The sequence below is a fragment of the Falco biarmicus genome, chromosome 11 (assembly GCF_023638135.1).
Source record: "Falco biarmicus isolate bFalBia1 chromosome 11, bFalBia1.pri, whole genome shotgun sequence".
Classification (NCBI taxonomy): Eukaryota; Metazoa; Chordata; class Aves; order Falconiformes; family Falconidae; genus Falco; species Falco biarmicus.
The window spans coordinates 31777651-31793850 of record NC_079298.1 but is presented as its reverse complement, the minus strand read 5'-3'; the positions used below and the strand labels follow the sequence as shown (position 1 = coordinate 31793850).

At 42.9% G+C, this 16200-nt stretch overlaps 1 protein-coding gene across 8 annotated transcripts in view; it reads left to right on the top strand.

Annotated features, from left to right (window-relative positions):
• Window positions 1-16200, top strand: part of RASAL2 (RAS protein activator like 2) — a 187917-nt gene that overhangs the window by 128559 nt on the left and 43158 nt on the right. For all 8 annotated transcript variants that reach the window (XM_056355864.1, XM_056355867.1, XM_056355866.1 and 5 more), the window contains exon 4: window positions 3355-3461. In XM_056355864.1, coding sequence (XP_056211839.1) covers window positions 3355-3461 — 107 coding nt within the window. The remainder of the gene's footprint in view (window positions 1-3354; window positions 3462-16200) is intronic.

Here is a 16200-nt window from a genome sequence, read left to right as displayed (position 1 = left end):
GATGTGAAGAGAGACCTACCTTCATTATATCCTTGGGCAGTTCCCTCGTCAGAGGCACCTGCCATTGCTGAGTAATTGGCTCAGCTAATTTGTAACTATTACTATGTAGTGTGTAAATATTTATTTGCATAAATATTTACTTACTTAAGTATTACTGCCTATCACCAATATATGAGGTGATGAATAGAAAGCGTCCCATGGGGATGTTTAGGAATTTGTTTGATGGATTATTTGTTTAGGGTTGAAGAGGGGAAGGTCTGCCTGCCTTCTGGGTTTGTGCTTTGGGTTTTTTTCCTTTTCTTCCCCAAAACTGAGAGTGGGTGAAAAGGTTTTCAGATTGTTTATCCATCGAAACAATGTGATTTATCTGTAGTCTTGGTCCCTGAGAGTGAGCAATGGAGGAAGCAGTTGTAATTTAATACTAAGCCGATGAGAGGTGCATCGATTTTTAGAGCAGGTGAAGATTATGCAAGAGTAGCCTCTAGCATTACTTGTGGAGCAGGGGAGGGAACTGTCTAATTTTTTTGCCTGGTGGTGACAGTATAGATTTTTTTGCACGACTCAGCAAAAATGCTGTTCTACAGGCATCATAAGCAGGCTGCTTTAGTTTTTCATTTCCAGTTAACATGTCTCGACAATTTTGCTCTATCTAGGTCTTTTTTGTTTTCCTGGGGACTGAGCATGTTGTTTATTTTCTCATGCTTTTTGGAAGGAGAAGAGAGGGAAAGGTGGTTTTATTTTTAGTTTATCGGAGGCACCTTGTGAATATTTCATTTTCCCGTCCCCATTTGGTACATGTCTGTGATGGTGTGGGAATGGAAGAAATCCCTTTTATCGACGGAATGGCAGTGTTTTGTTTGCAGAGAACCTGAATTGCTGCTGGGTGGATGTGGGGGGAAGAGGGAAGGCAAGGAGAGCCAGGCGTGTTCCTTGTTGTAGCTTTTCAACTCCATGTGGTTTAAACATAAACTTTTTCCGAAACTGCCCCTTCTGCAGAACCTATTGTTGGAAATAGTGGGGAATTCAGGCTCCTGTTTTCATTTATGACTCAGCAAAGTTAACGGACTGTGTTAAATGACTGAAGCAGCTTTGATGTGATTTCCTGTGTGCGAGGAGTGGAGAAAGCCAAACCTATTACGTTACGCATTACTATTCGATGTAAAATAAAAGATGCTCGCTTTTATCCCCAGTTCCAAGTGAATATATCACTGCTGTTTGCTTTCATGGCATTTACAGTGAGAACAGCAGAAGCGATCACTTAAATCCAACATAATACAGCTCTCTGGGAGAGCAGTACTTACAGGTGCTGCAGAAAGTAAGTTTCCCTTTGTAGAGGCAGGGGGAGGAGGCTGGTGGTATAAAAGAAAGCATCCTCAGATAAGACCAGCGGCCTCTGCAAAGGCTCCTGAGATGGCGGGACTGACCGTTACTCAAAAACCTTGGTCTAGCACTGGCCCCGCTCCAGCGCTTTGTTCTCTAAAGGTGCCCTGACGGGGACTTACCCTCCGGCACCGGAACAGGCGCTGCCTCCTTAGCTGTAAAAGTGCCTGATGCTGCTCGTCAGCCCGAAGGAGAAGTCTCCCCCAAAGTGGTATTGCTCTCTGGCAGTTAGGGCGAGCTCTGACAGCCCGGGATTTACTGGTGCATCGCCCTCAGGGTCGGCAGCGAGCCGCTCTGCCCTGCCCATTTCCCAGTGGCAACTACATTGTGCGTTAGACTTGGTTTGCCCAGTTTGGGAGGCTGTTTCCCTCTTAGCGGTTCTTTCGCTATGGCTGGTTACAAGCAGATGAAGAGGCTGAACGTTAGCGGCTTGGTTTGTTAAAAGATAAATATCTCCAGAGTGAGACACTAATACTGCAGGGTCCAGATTTCTTAGCCTCTCGCTCAGTATGCTCCATTTTGTCGTGCCTCACGCATCCGTGGGAGACACGTACTATAACTCTGGTGAAATCAAAAGCCGGTATGCAAAGACATCACAAGTAATGTTATCCCCGAAGAAGGCTTTTCTCGTTTTTTCTTCGGTTATTTTGAGGAAAACACTACTCTCGTGGCACCAGCTGGCTGTCTTTCTCTGGAAACCTTTTTTGCTGCTGTGAATCAGGATATACGGTGAAATTTTTCTGTAGCAGAGGGAAGCCGGCAGTTGGGCGTCTGTTAATAGCCTGAAAGTAACTAATGAGGATGTGCAGTCGGAGCGATTGATTGAATAGCTGCAGTCCTGTGTGTTTCTTTTTTGCTCGCTCGCTCGCTCGCTCTCTGCAAGCTGTGGGAAGGGAGGGGGAACGCAGAGACCCAGCTTTCTCTTAAGTGGAAGTAGCACGGATCCCCAGGGCCAGGCGGCCAGAAATGGAAGTTTAAGCTGCATCTGTCTTTTGAAAGGAAAACGGCAGGAGTCAAAATGTCACTGTCTGGAGTCACGGCTTACTCCTTTTCTCTAAGATTCCAAAGATAACAATGGACTTTCTGCTAGGAAGTGATTTTTTTTATCCCTCCCCGCGTTGGGGGATGTTTTGTGAAGCTGGATTCCTTTAAGTCTGGCTATTGAGCTGGAGATGGGCAGCAGTTGCGATAAAGGTATCTGTATGTATATCTATGTGTTTCTAGCTAGATACAAAAATGCATGGATGTGCAGCATATGTGTGTATGTGTAGAGGTTTTTAATAGTGTGTATACTTTATTATGCTATTATGCTAGTGTTTGCACTAGAAAAAGATGTAAGTGCATCTTTGATGAATATTTGTGCTAGTCACATCAGCCTGCATGGATTTAAGATGCCAAAGTCGTATCTTAGTAAGGTCATATTGCCAGAATGAGAAGTTGACCTATTTTTTTTTTTTTTTTTGATCTGCAGAGAGATATATGTCATATTACCCGGGCAGTTATGTCTTCTGCTGGTAGTGTGGTTTGAGCAAGCAGTGTGATCATATAAGACTGAACTTTGACCTTTGTCAAATTGTATTCAGCTGTGACTAAAATTAGCTTCCCTGGGTCTTGATTTTAGTTACCTGTTAATTACTGCATTGCTTATGTAAAAAAAAAAGAAAAAAAAAAAGTTCTCTAAATGCTCTTTCATAAACAGCAATAGAATACTGAATATGTTTGGGTATTGATCTTTACCAGCATTTTTTGATTTTAATTGCCTGTTGCCTAGAGTCAAGTCAGATTCACAACCTTGAATGTCAGTGGAAATGCCATTGTGATTTAGGAAGTAAATAAGACAGAAAAATAGGTGTGTGTCATTCAGCAGTTTAGTAATGCACTTGAAACTTTGCAGCGTCTGTCCTATAGAGCATAAAACCTGATTATTCCCCACCCCCCGGCACCCATTCACCTTCTTTTTCTTCTCTTCCTTAGAGGTCCCAGCCGAGAGATCTCCTCGCAGACGGAGCATCTCTGGGACCAGCACTTCTGAGAAAACCAACTCCATGGATGCTTCGAATACTTCTCCTTTCAAAGTGCCAGTAAGTGTGCCTTTCCTGCAAAAGAGGAATTTTTTGAATTGAATAGGAGGAGATTAAAATATCACAGTGTACAACTAAGCTCGGCGGGGTTGGGGGGGTTGGAAGGGTATTTAGTTAATATTTCCAGTTGACCAAGAGGTATTGTTATCAACTGTCATGTATTATCAATGAGATTTCTGGTAAATCCGTAACTTGCTTATTTTCATTGCCGTGATTTAAAGTTGCAAATAGTGAAACACCAGTGTTAATGTGGGCAGCGACCTATATAAATACTTTTGAAGTTGCTGCCAAGGATTGCATTACATACTCAATTTTGACTAGGGAAAAAAGTTCCTTTAGCTTGGTTGGGGTTTTTTCCCTCGTGCCATTGAAATACATAGAAAACTGAAATGGCTTTATAGTTTATTCAGAAGCTGATGAAATTTGTGCAGGTGTGTAATTGCTCTTTAGCTCTTCAGCTTTTGTCATTAATTTGGTTGGCTTTGGGTCTGCATGAGGCAATTTCAGCTGGGGTCTGGATTTTCTTGCTTGTGTCACTCTTCGGTCAGTGTATCCAGGAGCACAAAGGCCTTTCTATTATTAGACTGAGGGCAAATGCTTCAAGTTAAAATGAGGTGCTCGGTAATTTTTTAACAATATTTGTGGTTTAAAATATCTAACTTGAATATTACAAGTATTTTCATACCCCTCTTTATTTTTGGCAAGTCATCTGCCTAGTTTAAAACCTGAGGAAAAACGGGAGAAGAATTGTCTAGTGAACGTTGGAGTTTTTTGTATATTTTCTATGGACATGAGTACATTTCTGTACTTTAGTGTGTAAGTTCTTGCTTTGCTTTAGATAGCACTTGTCCCTGTTAAGTACACTTCCTAGCTCACTTGAGATCCAAATGTGTGTGAAACTTGGATTTGATTAAATACTACATTGCGTCATTTTAGAAATAAAATAAAAAAACGCCAAGAGTTTAATGACAGCCACTTAAATTACACAAGGATTGAGGTTGGTCAGAGTGTATAGAATATATGGTGTTTAAAGCAACCAGTAAACTTGTGATTTATTGGAATTGAAAAAGGGACTGAGGAAGCAATTAGATGTGCAGGGTCTCCACACTTGGTCACTTTTCAAAGTCATAGAATAATATAGATTGGAAGGGAGCTCTGAAAGTCTCTGATGTAACCCTGTCTTCAAAGCTGGACCGATTTATATCAGATTGCTCAGGGTGTTCTCCAGTCAGGTGTTGAAAACCTCCAAGGATGCAGATTGCACAGCTTTGCTAGACAACCTGTTCTGACGTTTGACTATCCTCATTGTGAAGAATTTTTCTTCTGTAAAGACTTCCTTGTCAGAATAAAACTTGAACTTCTAATGTCTATTGAAATACCACGAATCACATTTTCCTCTAGTTCAAAAAAATACCTGAAGTAGCAGTTAAAGCAGAATATATTGCTTAGCCTTGAGAAGAGAAAGCTCCAAGGGAAATCTTAGCAATGTGTATAAATACCTGATGGAAGAGAATAAAGATGACGGAGCCAGGCTCTCTGGACGAGAGGCAGTGAGCACAATCTGAAATACCTGAAATTCTGTTCAAACAGAAGAAAACCCTTTTTTCACTGTGAGGGTGATCAAACACAGGATGGGTTGCCTGGAGAGGTTGTGGAGTCTCCATCCTTGGAGATACATTCCAAAGCAGACTGGACACAGTGTCCTAAGCGTCATGCTCTCGTTTACCCTTACCCTGCTTTGAGCAGGGGGTCTGACTAGACAATCTCCAGAGGTGCCTTCCCACCTCTGCTATTTCGCGATTCTGTGAACTATCTATCCTCTGCTGCTTCAGTGACCTGTTTTCTGGGTGGTAATTGGTGGGGGGAAAGGGTCTTGGTCTAGTTGCACATGAAGTTGTCACAAGAATATTCTGTTATGTCAAGTTCTGAGCTTTTTATGCTGAGCCCATGGTCCACACAGTTCCAGGAAGCTTTCTGAACTCTGAGAGCCTTCAAAAGTCCTAGCTAAGGACTCTTCCTTTGTAAGAAATTCTCTGTCTTCTTTGTCTTCATCTGTAAGTAATTGCCCTAGCCTCTTATACATTGTCATAGTCTTTGTCTAACAACTGCAAGCGACAGATCAGAAGTGTTTGATTACTGTCTGTATTGTTTATTTCATATGCCTCCTTTTTTCTCTGTTCCTCATTTTTGTACAGTTTTTTTTAATGTTGATCCTATCTTTTAAGTAACGTTTTGATGTTTCTCTAGTTCTTCTCTAACAGTCCTCTTAATACTTCTTAGCTCCTGCTCCCTTTCAAAGCAAGAACCTCGCAAAATGTTTCTCGTTTCCCCTGGCAGTGTATTTCAGGACTTTGAGGACTCTGGCAAATAGGCTGAGGAAGCAGTATACGGCTGCCCTTCTTGGGCATAAACCAGCAAAAAAACCTAGAAGCTATCTGTGCCACGCGTGGCTGGTATTGCACTTCTTTGTCCGCCTGGCCACCTGTATACCCAGGAGCATAATGCACCCTCCTGCCTTCCTCGCAGGCACCAGGCTTTGGGGGTTTTGCTCTGAAGAAGCCATTTGTATGCTGTTACTCCTTAGCAGGTTGCAGTGCAGGTGGGGGTTTGAGATCACCCCGTTTTCAAACGTCCCAACTTCTGCTCTGTTTAAAAGAGCAAACTGCAATCGGATCGCTTAAGAATACAGATGAGCTCAAGCCAAAACTACCGAAATAAAATACGCTGTTAACTTTGTGGATGGGCGTACATCTAAGAGGTGGGTGATAAGGTGGGGAGGAATGGTGTTTCTTCCTTTGATTTAAATTGAGAATTTCCCAGCTCTGAGAAGCAGGTGGGGTGACTTGGGCACCTCATGGAGGAGGTCTGGGATCAGTGGTCTGAGAAGGGCTTTGGGTGAAGGTTGTAAGAGGTGCCTATAATGGTTTACACATGTGTGTTTGGTCATCTTTATTTGACAGGGATGTATGATACATACACATATATATGTATCACACATATCCATACACAGAAAAGAGACTAATAATAAGACAACCTGTGTTTTTATTTTTCCTGACACTGACACGTACGGTGCAGGCTGGAGGGCTCTAGGCAGCTGCAGTGTCGTGCTGTCGCAGTTATTCTTGCCGTGGCCCTGACTCTGTGCCATACCTCTCCTCCTCACTGCTTGGATTTCTAACAGAAAGCAGCTTAAGGCAGGGGACGGCTTAACCTTCTTCCATACCGATGGAAAATTATGCTGAGACTTTCATAATAAGTTGCTTTTACAGCTTTTTAAGTTTGCCTCTCAGAAATGCTATTTAAAAGCTGTCTTCTCAATAGGACGGTGGCTTCCAGCATGTTCCGTGCAGGTTTTTTTCCTTTCAAACACCAGGCAGTGGTACTTACTCAGAACAAGGCATCTGCTTTTTTAATACTGCTAATTGGCATTTGTTTAGCATCTGGAATTTTGATTCATAACAGCCTAATGGCCCTTAAGCGAACATTTCCTTGACGAGACATTTTTAAGTAGCCTCTTCAGTGGCAGTGGTCAGTGAAGGATTTATTTTGAGGGGCTGAGGCGTAAAATTCAGGAAATTTGCCTTCCTACCTCCTGCATGTGCACTGGAGGAAAAGACAAATGTTTAAACTTACTATTGTGTGAAAAGTAGTATCTCAGTGGTTATAAACATACTCTTTTCTCAGGACTAACCACCGCATGGACCAGCATGTACAATGTGTGTGTTCTGGTTATCTCCCACCAAGGGGAATAAAGTGGATTCTGCTAATGCTGACATGGCATAGCAGAAGGCATGCGTACAAAGAGCTCTTGGTGCTTGTCCTTTCTTTTTCTTCCCCATTTCCCCAAATATTCTTGTCTGCAGTTAAACGTTAGCCTCCACCTAGGTTTAGTTGCATTAATTGCCGTTTGACAATTTCCAGGTGTATCTGGAATATAGAGGGAGAGCGTGGAAGGGCATGAAAATTAGGAAAACTGAAATGAGGAAGTGTCTAAGTGTGTCTTCTCACATACAGACAGATGTGTGATGTTTATAGATACGCATAGATAGGAAAAGTCATATTTTTAATAATGAGCATTTGACTGAACAAATAGGAAGGCAGACGGAACTGGCTAGAAGTAGGCATCATGACGCATAGGTGGGCGAGGAACCAGCTTTTCCCTTCCCACACACACTCTGTCCTGGCAGAGCATCTCAGTCTCAGCGCATCCCGTTCCCTACGGTTGCACTGTTGCACCCTGCCGTATTCTGTTGTTGCTCCACCATTGGAATTGAGGGATGAGGGTAAATATGAGAAGATCAAAATCTTCAAACCTCCTGCAGTGGCAGGGTAGAGAGGAATTGCTAAACCAGTCTTCAGACTTGGATTGTGCTCTCTGATTTTTGCATCTTTGGGGTAGGGTAGTTACTGAGTTGTTATTACAAATAATAAATGATTCATCTATGTCTGCTGGCTATTAGGGGGGAAAAAAAAAAAAAAAAAAAAAAAAGGATGAGAAAGTGGCAAAGAAACAAGTGCAAATGAGATAGGAAAGCCAGAACACAATCTTTGCAGTAAATAAAATGATTTTTATAGGAGCCCTGTGTGCACCTGATGGGAAGGCTGATACTTACAGATTGCCTTCCATGGTTTGTTTCTAGTCAAGAGTATAATTGGATCTATAGAAATACTGTCTGCCTCTTTGCTCTTTGAGAGTACTGCTAAATGGAACAGAAGACAATGCAGCCAGCCTAAGTGAAGGTCAAAGCTTGATGAGATCTCGCGGCTGCCCAGCCTCATCTTTTATGCAGTCAGCAAGATTGTTGCTTCTCCAGAGCACTGCTCCGCTACCATCGCGCTGCCAGGTTAGGACAAGTCTGATCTTTCCTGGCCATGTGACCTGACGGCACACAAGTACATATTTTTAATTCTGCTTCAGCGCCAATGCAGAGATGGAATTGTTGATTTACGTTAGCGTGAGGCAGCGCGGCATCCTTCATGAAAAACTGGCTGTGCTCAGATCTCGCCTCCCTATTGTAAGACTAATGTTTTTCCTTCCGCTTTCCACTCTTTTCTTACCATAACGTGTTTGTTTGAATCTGCTTTATTTTTTTTTTATTATTTGCCTGTGATGTGTTCACTTAGGTATGCTGGCTCTTATGCTGCAGGTTTTGTGTCAAAGGCATAAATGGGTGCTTGGCTATCTCCGGGATGCTCACCAAGTTCCCATCCGCATCTTTCTCCTGGAGTAATACAGCTCATAGGCTCTATAAACTTCACACTACCTTTCTGCCAAAGAGGATTTGGTCATGACATCAAACTACAGCACTGAGTCAGACAATGGGTATATCCAGTCTGTGACACCGTCCGGTGGACCTCAACAGCAGGAACGTTTTTCTCGTGTTTGCTGTGAACTTGACTTAGTATGTAATTCCCCTGCGATTAATGTAGGGGAACTATGAATGCATATAGCTTTGAACAAAAATAAGTGGTCACATTCCAGTTGTCCTTGGTTTAATAGTATTTAAATTTGTACCAACTCACTCTACTCTTCACCTCCAAATCATGGCTTACTCAAGTTATGCAGGGGTTTAATTAATGCATCCTCTGCAAATCAGTCCTTCTGGCCCCTTTATCACTTCTCTTGCTCTTCTGTTTTTAATTCCCTTCAATTGATTCGCCGAGTTCTGGTACTAAAGTTCACAGGAATGTGTGATATCAGTTTCTAATTGCTCACAACCCTTTGTGTTATTTCTCTGTCCTCCCTGGCCCTCACTTCACCTCCTAATTTAATATAGCTCAGTGTAATTAATGTGCTGTTTAACTTTTCTTCCAGATCATTAACAAAGATGTTAAACAGAAGCAGTCATGCCACTATCCCTACCGCATCCCATTGGACCTTTTCTTCTGCCTTGATACCTTATCACTTGTTGTAATTACTCTTTTTAGATATTCCTGCAGCTGGTTCTCAGGTTTGTGTTACTAGCTTTGGCAAAGCTTGTTTCCATTAATTTTTCTAATTAGTGCATGTGGTGTATTATCAAAAGGTACTCTGAAGTGTTGAGCTGCTTACTGGCTGCGTGCCAGGGCACTAAAGAGCCAGGGTCATGAAAATTAACTGCCTCTTTCCTGACGTGAGGGAAAGGCAAAAATGCAGCCGCTGGAGTTGGGGTGAGGTAGGCTGGAGGCCATCGCTTCTCCACGGACTTCAGCCGGTAACTGTGGCTTGCTTGAACACTCTGATAGACTCAGGTGGCCCATGTCTCAGAATATTGTTTGCCACCCTTGTTTTGTTCTTCTCTAGACAGGCTTCTGACCTTTCTTCCTTAATTCCTGGATAGGGGCTTTTCAGGATGCTCTTTTCCTGTGCTGGTGCCTGGACAGCCCCTGTGGAGGCGGGTGGCCTCAGTGCTCCCAGTCGCATCCGTGCTGGACACCTTGCTGGATTGTGAACTGAAAAGCTGAGGTAGCTCTCCCCAGCTATCGGGTAGCTCTTGTTTCTTCATGAATATTTTAGTATGATTCCCAGTGACTTGGAAATTTGATTCCTTTAGTGCTTTTGACTACATATCATGCAGAGTACGTGCAATCTTATGATCCATTTTATTAATAGATGTATCATCAGTGTATTCCTGTTCTGGTGTCCTTTCCATTTCCTTGGTTTTCTTATTACTGTTCTTCAACTTGTTCATCCTCTCCTGCTTCCCTCCTGTGGCTGTAGACAATTTTTCATTGGAAAGTTGAAATTGTTATCTGGCCAAATCTGCAGTGCTGTCCCATCAGGAGAAAAATATCTTCCTGATCCTTGCTGTTGATCAGCTTGTATCCTGAAGCATGATTATTGCTCACGCTTGTTATTTTTAAACCTGACTAATGCAGCTACATATGTTATTCTTCCTTATATAAACACATAATCCTTTTTTAATCTTGCTGAAAAAATTTGTCTGTATAATATCTTGCGGTGGAGAATTCTAGGGACTGATTTATAGATAGCGTTAGAAAAGGTCTCCTGACAATCAGGGAAATGTGCTGCCTCTCATGTTAAATTGCCCCTTGGGTTTCTTATGTAACAGGGTGCATGAGGAGCTTAGTTAATTTCCATGCTATTTGTTTTATTCATCTATAATCCCTTCTTGCTTTTGTTTCTAAAATAAATAGTCGGTCTTTAAAGCATATCATTTGTAAATCCCCCCTCTTGTCTGCTTTTAATCAGTTTATACTTCTGGAGTTTTAGTTTTGTTCTAGTTTTCTTGCTGAGATGAAAAGATCAGTAGAGTGTGGTGCATTAGTGTGAAAGCTGTGGCAGACTTACATAATACCACTTGACTTTTATTGTGCTTTATCCTTTGTTTATACTTTCAAACATGTTTTTTATTGTGCTCTGCCGGTGCATAAACCACCTCTTCAGTGACATAGTGCCACGCTATTTGGATGAGTTGATGGTGGAATTTGACTGTTGTAAGTCACTGCCTTGTTCTTTACATTGCCACCAAGGTGTACGTAAGGTTGTTTTCATCTGCTTTTCTACTGCGTGAGTGGCTGAGAGCCTTTTCAAAGGTAGTCACTGCTAATACTTTAATAATGACCGTTACTGGGCTCATCAGCAAACTTCTCCACCTCTTTGCTAGTTACACTGGAATTTTGTTGTTGTTCTGCAGGGGATAGTAAACTTCACCATGTTTGCTCCTAATCCGTGGAATATCCTGCTAGTTCTATCTTTCAATTTTATGACCTGGCTATCTTCCCCTGCTTCTTTGCTTCCCGTAGCTTTACAACGTTACTGGCACAGAAGAGCATTTCCACTTGGCTATGATATTATTTTATTTTTTTTTCTTGATAGCTGCCTGTGAGCAACTTAAGAAATAAAATGCTTCGTGTACCAACAACGCGCAGTAGTTGGGAGGCAGTTCTGCGGTCGTCCGTGGCCACTTGAGCATTATCTTTGTACCCACCCAGTCCTTCCCCTCGGAGAGAACAAGTCTCACCACTCTGTAAATGAAGTTACCCACCTGCTGTTATTAATAATACATTAGTGCTCCTCATCTGGAATTATAGCTGTTCAAGATGCGTTGCAAGCCTCCAAAAGGCAATGTGTTTTTCCCCAGAAATACATAATGTAGGTAGCAGTGCTGCAAACCACAGCCCTGTATGTAAGATGGACCTTTCACTGTCACCCCTTTTCCCCTGGTTTGAAACTGCCACTAATATCGTTGCATTCTGTCGATGGATAATTTGTGTTACGGTTATATATAGTTTTATTAGTTCATGGCTGAATTAACCTTTCGCTTTCAAAACAGCAAAGACAATCATTATTTATTATGCATGGGCTGTTCTCTCCAGAGTGAAGAATCGGTGCATCTGTAGGGGAGCGATAGCTGAAGAGTCGAGCAGTTGATGTTTGGGCTGTCTTTGCATTTGTCGGGAGGTTCATGTGCCGCTTTGCTGAGGTTGAGGACAGTCACACAGTTGTAATCTTTGGCAAGGAGTCAGCATTCCCTAAAGCCGAGGCTGCCCTGAACAAGGGCCATCCCTGAGTTTAAAATACCTGGGGGTTGGCGTTTCTGTACCTTCCCCGCGCAGCTGTGGAGGGGGGTTACAGACGCCTGCCGAATTTATCGCGTCTCCTGTGGCGATTTCTTCTTGGCAGAGGGAGAGAGTTTGAGTTGCTTAACTTACAAATGAGATGAGTAGAATTCTCAGTGGGATCGAATTATTTTTAGATGTTGTATCCTTGGGATTTCTTACCCCAGTGTTTGATGCTTTTGGCTGAGATGATGAACCTGCTCTGAACCTACTCCACACGCCCGGCTGAGTACACGCTTCTGCGCTCTCGCTTGCTCTCTTCCCTGGCTTTCTCTCCATCCCTGTTCACCTCAACCTGTGGTTCTGAGGGGAATTTATACTGAGCTTTAACCCATTAGGTGTGGACCATCGAGTCTGTCTCTTGAAGGATTAAGGCACATTTTTTTTACAGTTATTCTCTCGCTGGACTCCTCTTAAAATACTGCTTTTACACTGTACTGATCTTTTCAGGTTTCATCCTAGCTAAATAATTTATCCTACCCAAATATGTTGTACTTTTTTATTAAGAACTTAGTCGTCTTCTGCCAGTTTGGGTAATAAGTTTATATCTTTCTGTCTGAGGGTGTTTGCTTAAGCAGTAAAAAGCACACTGTTCTTGAAAATATTCCGTGATGATTCGTAAAGCTCAGGCACTTCATTTCATTTAGGTGTTGGAATCAAACAGCAGTGTATTTTGTGTTGAAATAGGTCCTTAAGAGAAATACCTAGACAACAGGAAAAGAAGTAAGGGTGCTTTTGTCCTTTGAACGGCATTGGCAGGGATTTCTTCTCTGTAGAAGAAAAGGAAATAAAACTTCCAGTTACATGGTTTTGTTGCCCATTTTTCATCACTACATCTTTTTTATATCTGCATTCAGTATTTAAAAGCATTTCCTTTGGCAAATGGAAGTCGAAAAACTGCTCAGTTCTGGCACACATGAATTTTTCATGCTGCTCCCAGGTTGTCCATCTGTAAGCACTGGCCCCGCATGAACTGCCAGCAAGGTGGAGAGAGCAAATATTGCAAACATTTTCAAGTCTTCTGAGGATGACCAATAAGTACTCTCTTGGAATAATTTTTATCCTTAGGTATATTTTTTTCCTTAATTTTTCAGGTTTTTTTGGTATAGTTGACTCTGGATAGCCGTATTCAACCCCAGATAGTATATTTATTTCATAAGGGAGTAGATTATATTCATTTAAACCAAGAACGTGTTTCACTAATGTTAAAGCAATGCCAATTTAAAATTGTGCATGCACACAGAAATGAATATTCACGGTCCCTCTCTGAGTGGGATTTGGAATGACTCAATATAAATACTTTTGGACCCTTGCTGAATTGGGTCACCTTTGTCTTATTTGCCCTTAAGGGGAGAAAACCATGTTATTTCGTGTTTGCAATTTGAGTAGCCTGAGAGGTACTGGAACGAAGCCAGGGTCCACCAGATCTGAATCCCTGTAGTTGGGTTTGTTACTTTTTATGCTGAGAGGTCAGAATATATGAAAGTGCCTTTGAAAGTGCTATACATTCTCTGCTTGAATTCCAGCAATGGCCCCAAGAGAAGCCCAAGAGCATCTATTGATTACAGGGTTCTTTCAAAGGCACTTTTTCAATACCAAGACCAAGAAAAGTGCAGGAATACCAGTACAGTTTGAGTGGCGCACACAGCTAAAAACACGTCTTCCCTTTTGACAGTACCTTTTCACCCAGCACGCTATGTAGATTTGTGGGCTTTTTTTGCAGTATCTAGATATCTAGAAAAAGATACCTTTTCCGCTTCTGTTTCCTATTTCAGAAGAACATAGCAGCTTTCACCCCTGAGGAGCCAGCTGGCTGCAAGCCTCAGGAATTGAAGGGCAGCCTTAAATGCAGCACTGCCTTCAGATGCAGCAAACAGATTCCCTCTTCCTTTGTCCCCTGCAGCACCATCCCGCAGGGCATCCCAATTTCTGTGCTGCCCGGACAGGCACGTGGCAGGCTCTGGTGTGTGTGAGCACGTTGTTTCCTACATAGGTACTTGGGAGAGGATGATCTGCATGTGCTGGAAGGATCCTACAGTCAGTATTGGATATGGGTAGGCTTTCAGTAGTGCATCACCATCCAGATCTCCGTGCAAGAGAGGAGCCGGGCCATCATGCTGCATTTGCTGAAGGTGTCACGTGGCGGGGGGCTGAGGAACTGTGGGTTTGGTGGGATTTTAACAAGTGACAGCTGAGCAGGACTCGCTTGGTCATTTGTGGAAAGAACCAGAGTGAGAACAAGCGTGAGGAGGGAGAGAACCCACCTACCAGTGTGTACAGAGAGGGGAACTGTGCAGTTTCAAGAAGGATTAGGATACAGGATTGAATTGTATAGGAAAGGAGGGACAAACTGAATGTAAAGGGATGAAGAATAACAGAATGAGTAAAGGCAGAGGGGGGGGTTGAAGGGTGTGCTTGTTTAAAGGGAAGAGAATACATTTTGTTGCAAAAGGAACACTGAAAGTATGGGGAGATAAAGGCACATATGGGACTGGAAAATTGGTTAGGGATGCTTGCACTGTATGTGTCTTGAACCTGACCAAATGCAGGCTTTGCTGTTTGGAAACAACTTCTTTTCCAGCAATTAACCTGGCATCATGCACTGATGAGAAGAGGGTGATAGCCCTTTCCTTTGAGTACTGGAGAATCATAGAGCAGCCGGGGTTGGAAGGGACCTCAAAAGGTCGCCTGGTCCAGCCTTCTGGGGGAAATGAAGCCTAGAGGAATCACGTAGCACCCTGTCCAATCGTCCATCAACCACATTTTCTTCCTGAAGAGGTGAAAGAGATGTGAGATTTTTCAGACTAAAAGATTACAGATGAAGTCATCTTTTGTTGTGGTGGCCTAATTCTTAGGAGTCTGAGATGAACAGTGTCACACACTTCAGCCTGGCTGAGTCACCTGGAGCCAATAAAACACTCTTGTTTTGTCAGTGTCCTGCACAGGAAAGAACAGGAGACCTTGTATGTCTCCAATTTGCTGATGTCTGTATTACAGGAGGCAGCTGTGGGCAGCATCTGTCACCTGTCCCAAATGCAGTTTGTGGAGGTTTGCCTTGCAGATGTGTTGGAAATCAGCTGTACTTGACTGCTATCCTAGCAAAACACGGGTGATGGGGGAGAGGGCTGGCCCCAGCTGGATATAGCTGTTACTAGACCCTTACTAAAGCAACCTGCTGGTTCAACCCACACCAAAAGAGCATTCGTTTTAAGCAGATTCTACCAATCTATAACCAGTGTGTAATATTCTTAACAAACATGGTTTCACTCAGGTGCGTTTGCTGAGTCTCCCGGCAGCAGCCCACAGTGTGCGGTGGCTCCGGTGCAGCTCTTCTGCGTGAAGGAGCAGAACTCATTCAGCCAGTAAAATGTTGCTTAATCCCTGTTGGATTAAGAACCTCTGTGTTTGATTATGCTAAAGAATGTATGTGCATGTATGTCTGGTTTGTTTAAAATGTGTATTATGCTCAAAGTAACTTAAAGGGCTATAGAAGGAAATCAAAATGTGCAGGTGCTGAAATATTTCCGTGTTCCCCCACATGTACAGATGCACACAGCCCTTGTATCTCAGTGGTCAGGTGTATTTGTGTTTCACTACTGGTAACGCAGCAGTAGCTCTTGCTATCGACAAAGAGAGAACTATCAGGAGAGGTTGAGGACTTGTTTATCGGGGAAAGAAGCTGCTAAGGGATGATATAAGGCAGCCTGCTGCAACGGAGAGGGGAATTACGAAGGTGACAGAGCCAAACTTTTTCCCACAGTGGCAGATGCTGTAATGAGGCAGCAGCTGAAGATTGCTGCTTGGGAAGTTTTTATTGAACACAAGGACTTCTTTTTTTTTTTTTATTTTTTTTTCCCCCACCTCACTGGAAAGGTTGTGCAGCACTGGACTGAGTTACCCAGAGAGGTGGCAAAATCTCCGGCACCAGAGGTTTTTTGAGACTGAACTAGACGAAGTCAGAGTTAGGCTGACCAGCTGTTGGCAGATGCCCACATCAAGCAGGAGGCTGGCTAGGTAATCCCCAGAGGCCCCCTCCGACTAACGTGGCTTTGGTCTGCGATTGTTTGATGAACAATTGTAGTTCAGAGGGCAGATGACTTGAAGATTCAGTATTTTTAGATCATAAGTAGCTTTTTGAGTTAAGCTTTGCTTCAAAGCAAGACCAGAACAGGTATGT